This window comes from Frankliniella occidentalis, unplaced genomic scaffold (genome assembly GCF_000697945.3).
Source record: "Frankliniella occidentalis isolate FOCC.00 unplaced genomic scaffold, Focc_3.1 Scaffold97, whole genome shotgun sequence".
NCBI classification, from domain to species: Eukaryota; Metazoa; Arthropoda; class Insecta; order Thysanoptera; family Thripidae; genus Frankliniella; species Frankliniella occidentalis.
In genome coordinates, this window is record NW_026267226.1 from 772,585 (window position 1) to 777,475 (window position 4,891).

The 4,891-nt window shown below is 38.2% G+C and overlaps 1 protein-coding gene across 1 annotated transcript; it reads right to left on the reverse strand.

Moving 5' to 3' along the window:
- Window positions 1-6: 6 nt before the first annotated feature.
- Window positions 7-4,885, reverse strand: LOC113205393 (myoneurin). Its single transcript, XM_052269607.1, has 11 exons — window positions 4,826-4,885; window positions 4,653-4,727; window positions 4,487-4,570; window positions 4,336-4,413; window positions 4,117-4,254; window positions 3,806-4,033; window positions 2,132-3,706; window positions 1,788-2,004; window positions 1,577-1,707; window positions 1,352-1,497; window positions 7-1,261 (listed from the first exon to the last, which is right to left on the reverse strand). Exons 5-11 carry the CDS (start codon window positions 4,134-4,136, stop codon window positions 102-104), a joined length of 3,477 nt encoding a protein of 1,158 aa, XP_052125567.1. The 5' UTR covers window positions 4,137-4,254; window positions 4,336-4,413; window positions 4,487-4,570; window positions 4,653-4,727; window positions 4,826-4,885; the 3' UTR covers window positions 7-101.
- Window positions 4,886-4,891: the final 6 nt, after the last annotated feature.

Consider the following 4,891-nt stretch of genomic DNA (forward strand, 5'->3'; position numbering starts at 1 on the left):
AAATTAAACAATAAATATAGTATGTATTTCCATTTAAAAACTAAAATATGGTATACCTGTGATGACTAACTAACACAGCCACCATTACTTTTGTAAATGGTTCACACTCGATGGTTTCCAGGTAATGATGGATTACCTGGATTACCTACATTATGAGATGAGAGTCGAGGAAAACTATTATTAACAGTGCCGCTTGGATGAGTGAAGTGACCAAATAGAGCTTCAAGGTGACTCATATGTGACACTGGATATGAATTTGAGTGGGTAACCGAATGAGCAGGAATATTATTAGCTGTGTATCCCATCCCAATTTGATTATTAGTAGTGAATGCTGGGAAACCCACTGGTCCAGGCATCATGCCATTACCTCCGTACACACTAGCGTGAGTGTTTGAATGGCTAGCCGTGTGAGCAGCTGCATAATTCCCTAGATGGCTAGAATGAAGATTTGGGTAACCAGCAGTGTGTGGAATGGAAGCAGCCGGATAGCTCTGCATGACATTTCTGCTGTCTATGCCAGCAAACTGAACTCCGCCAGTCCAATCCAAAAATCTAGTGGGCTGCCTATCAACTGGCATAACCTGCCTACCCAATTCATGTCGGACTAGAGACTGACGGTCAAAGTACTGATCAGTTCTTCCAGCATAGTTTTCCATATTAAATTGAGCAAAGCGTCTATCATTTGGATTAACCTGATTTCCTTGTCTAAAACTATTTTCAACATAGGGGCTTGTGCTGAAATTACTCTGAGGGGTCACATTCTTTTCATTAGCTATATGCATTTGATTAAACTGGGTAGCTGAGCGATTGCTCACATTACTTGAATTTCCATGGGTCTGAGTGCCATCAGTTGTGGTCTTAGTTTCTTTGGGAAGAGATTGTAATGCAGAAGTGGGTTTTACATGTATTATTGGGGTTGACTTAATAACACTAGATATTTGGGTGGGAGTTATATGAGAGATAGTGACGACATTTGTTTGAACATTCTGAGGTTGAGTCTGAGTAATAGTGATAGAATGCTCTATAACCTGCTTATTGTTATTTTCCTGCCTGATAGCACAGCCTTCAGTTGGCGATGTTTTAGGTTCGTTCAATGAAATATGGCCCTCACTTGAAGCGCTACTGGCTTGAGAAAATTTCACTGTACCTGACAAAACATTGATACCTTCAACTGCAGCTGAAGGTTGGCTACCATTTTTATCTTCCTGAGGCGTTTCTACTTCTGTGGACTGTTCAGGATTTTCAGTTTGGCTTCCAGATCCTTTACAATTATTTGAACGTCTATGTTTAACAAGATTTCCAGAGCAAGAAAACCGCATTCCACAGGATTTGCATGGAAAAGGCTTAATACCTGTATGTACAGCACTGTGACCCAACAAGCTTTCTCGATAAGCAAAAGCTCGACCACATACTTCACAAATGAAAGGTTTCTCCCCTGTGTGTTTTCTCTCATGCCTTTTCATTTCTCCTTTCTGATGAAAAGATTTACCACAAAATCTGTGTAAACAGAAATAAAAATAGTTGTAATTGATATTCAAAAGGATAGAAAATATATCAGAAAAGAACTAATACTTACTTGCACAAGAAGCTCTTAACTCCAGTATGAAGCAATTGGTGAGCTTTAAGTGAACCTTTGAATGAAAACGATTTTCCACATGTTTCACAGGGGAAGAGCAAGTTGGTCCCACATTTACTTGCAACATGATTCTACAGGGGAAAAAAACAATCATACAAAATTAGAATGATAAGATTTTTGCTTTGAAATGACTTGATTTAAACAAATTTACCTGGAAAGCAGTTTTTGTGTGAAGCTTCCTACCACATGTTTCACACGTGAAAATTGTAACTTTTTTCTCCTCAGCTCCATGCATATGTTTCATGTGTGCTTTAAGACATGTGTTATCTGACAACTGCTTTTTACAAATTTCACATTCAACTGGAGCATGTTCCCAATGAGTTTTTCGTTGATGTCTACGAAGTGCATTCTTGTCATCAAAACGTTCCCTAAAACAAGATGGTTTACTATTACATTTACAGATAATGATAAAGAAGCACACAAAGCATTCAGCCATTGTCTCATTGAACAAGAAAAGTAAATACTGAATGAGAAAGAGAGTAAATATCTACTTACTCGCATTTATTACACTTCATTTTACTAGTACCATCATGCAGTTTTTCATGATTGATGAGGCTGAGCTCATTAGTGTATGGTTTGTCACAGAAACGACATTTCATCATACGACGCATCACTTCCTCAACACCTTCACCATCATGAACTCTGCGTAAGTGCCTAATAAGATGTGACCGATATTGCAGTGCACGACCACACATTTTGCAAACATATCTTAGCTCTTTTTTAGAATCAGAAATATCTCCAGCTTCAGAATCAGGTTTTTCGGTAGGACTGTTGCTATTTTCATAAATTGTGTTGTTCTCACAAAATTTCCTACTGAAATATAGATCTGTGCTTTGATCATCATCTTGGAAATCATATGGTTCTGCTTTTATAACTACTTGTTCTTCCTTTTCGTCTTCCCAAGATTTAGCTGTTTGAGAAGTATCCGACTGAGGCTGAGAGTTTCCATTAGGAAACTCATTATTTCCAGTTCTTTGAATTTCAGCCTGTGAATCGATCTGAACTTGGTTTTGTACACTTTGAGGAGAGTCTTCAACATCTTTGGGTTCTGGCTTTACGTCCAGAACATACTCATCATCCTCATCATCTAGGGTCTCATTGTAGCGTTTCAATGATGCCTTAGTAATAGACCTGCGGACAGGTTTTATAACTGTCTTCAATTCAGGCACTGTTGTCTCCATATCCTCAACTGCTTGAGCTAAAGCAGCAGCTGCATCTTGAGCCTTTTGACCAATAATTCCTTTTGCTCTCGGTCGATTTACCTTTGGCACTGGTATTGCGGGTAGGAAAAACTGTACTTGTAATTTCTTCTTTCTCCCTCTTCTTCCTGAGGGCTTCTTTTTAATAACTTTTGGGGCGCTTTCATCTCTATTCCAGTCTGGATCATAATCTGAATCATCATCACTGCTTATATCCTTTCTTTTCAATGACTTCTTTTTAACGCTGCGAGAAGAATTTTGAGCCACTCCCCAACTTACATCATTTTCTGAATCGTCACTGAGAGGGCCTCTTTTACGTTTTCCTCTTTTTTTGTTATTGCTGGAAGAACCCTTGGTCTTCCTCCAATCTGGATCTACATCCGAGTCATCATCACTGATTTGATTTTTCTTACGAGTTTTGCGTTTAGAAGTGCCAGATAAATTTTCAGGACGTTCCCACTCAGCATCACCTGAACCTTCATCACTCTCAGAAAGGCTTTGAGGACTATAACTAAAGTCTCCAGATTCGTCATGATCACTTTCCTCACTTGATAAAGAATATCGAGTGCTATTGGCAGAAGACCTACGAGTAGATCGCAATGATTTTCGCTTTGACTTTTTACCCTTTCGAGCACCAACAGACTCATCTGAAGCATAAGGTTCATATTCATCTTCCTCCTCCTCCTCTCCCCCATCCTCATCAGAATGCTCGGATTCGTACACGGCAGGGGGTGAGGGTGTTGGAGGGACTTGAAATGAAGGAGTAGGAGGTGTTGGAGGGTTCGAATCTGAATAGGATGGTGAGGCTAGTCTTTCATAGACTTCCTCTTTTTCTTGTTTGATAGTAATACGTAGAGGTGCCACAGGATCACTGAAACGTTTTGGATGATTCATTATACTTTACACTGTTTAACTAGAGAAAATAAAATAAGAACCACTTGCTTCTACATGCATTTGATTGTACACATACCTTACAGAGACAGAGTATCCATAATTCTCACTGCCTTCCTCCTCTCCTTCATCATTTGAGGCATCATCTATAGTGTACACTTCATACACAGAGTTATTGTGAACGTTTCTGACATGACAAGATAGGCAAATTTCATTTGGACACATTTGATCACATGTGCTGCATGATACTTGACTTCCTAGGTTTTTCTTATGTGCTTTTAGAGCTTTGTAGTTTTTAACAACTTCCCTGTAAAAATGTCAATTATTTAATAATATGTACTTTCAGAAAATCTTCTAATTCAAAAGTGCTGAATAGCAGTTTCCACTTACAAACAAAGGTTACATTTCATAGCAGCTGTGCCATAAGGGTGACATCGTTCATGCCTAATTAGACTTTTCCTTGAAGAGCATTTTTTTGAGCAATATTGGCACCTCAATTTCTCAGGTTTACTGGAACTAGACTCAGACCTGAAATTCAATTATTTCATTAAATGACTTGGAAGAAAAGTAATTTTTGTCATTGTGGACACTTTGAAGCCATCACCTTACCTGCTATCTTCACCAGCGGACTGTTCTTCAACTGCAGACGACCCCGTTGCATGTTGAATATTTGTTTCCAGTTCCAACCTAAAAGTAAAGCTTGAATGAAACACGTTGTTATAAAGATTGATAATAACAATTTCCATAATAAAAAACAAACCTTTCAACACAGGTTTCAGCCTCTGCATTGTCTGCCAGCTCTGTTGTTTTGTTAGTTGAAATTGTTTCCTCTTCATGAGGAATACTGTTCAAAATACATATGGAAGTTTAGCACATAAAGCTTCACCAAATTACCAAAGAAAACTAAAGTTGTATGAATACTCCACCTATTGTTTTCAGATGGATCTTCACAGACAGATTCACTGTGCTCTGCAATTTCACCACATTTTTCTTTCAAGTCACTAGACAAGCAAAACCAGAAAAGTCAAATATAAATTCTTTAAAACAACAAACAAAACAAACAAAGGTTTATTTTATTGAACCACACAAGATACTATACCTTAATTCTAATGATTCTCTTTGACCAGAAGCTGATAAACTTTCACTAACAAACCTGACAAAGAAA

What these genes read in the sequence shown, in the direction of transcription:
- LOC113205393 (XM_052269607.1), bottom strand. Translation starts at nt 4,136, where the DNA reads ATGAAATGTAACCTTTGTTT. An exon ending in GGATACTCTGTCTCTGTAAG is followed by an intron (nt 3,707 to 3,805) that starts GTATGTGTACAA and finishes AAAACGTTTCAG; the next exon opens with TGATCCTGTGGCACCTCTAC. An exon ending in TCACAGTGCTGTACATACAG is followed by an intron (nt 1,262 to 1,351) that starts GTATTAAGCCTT and finishes ATAATTGTAAAG; the next exon opens with GATCTGGAAGCCAAACTGAA.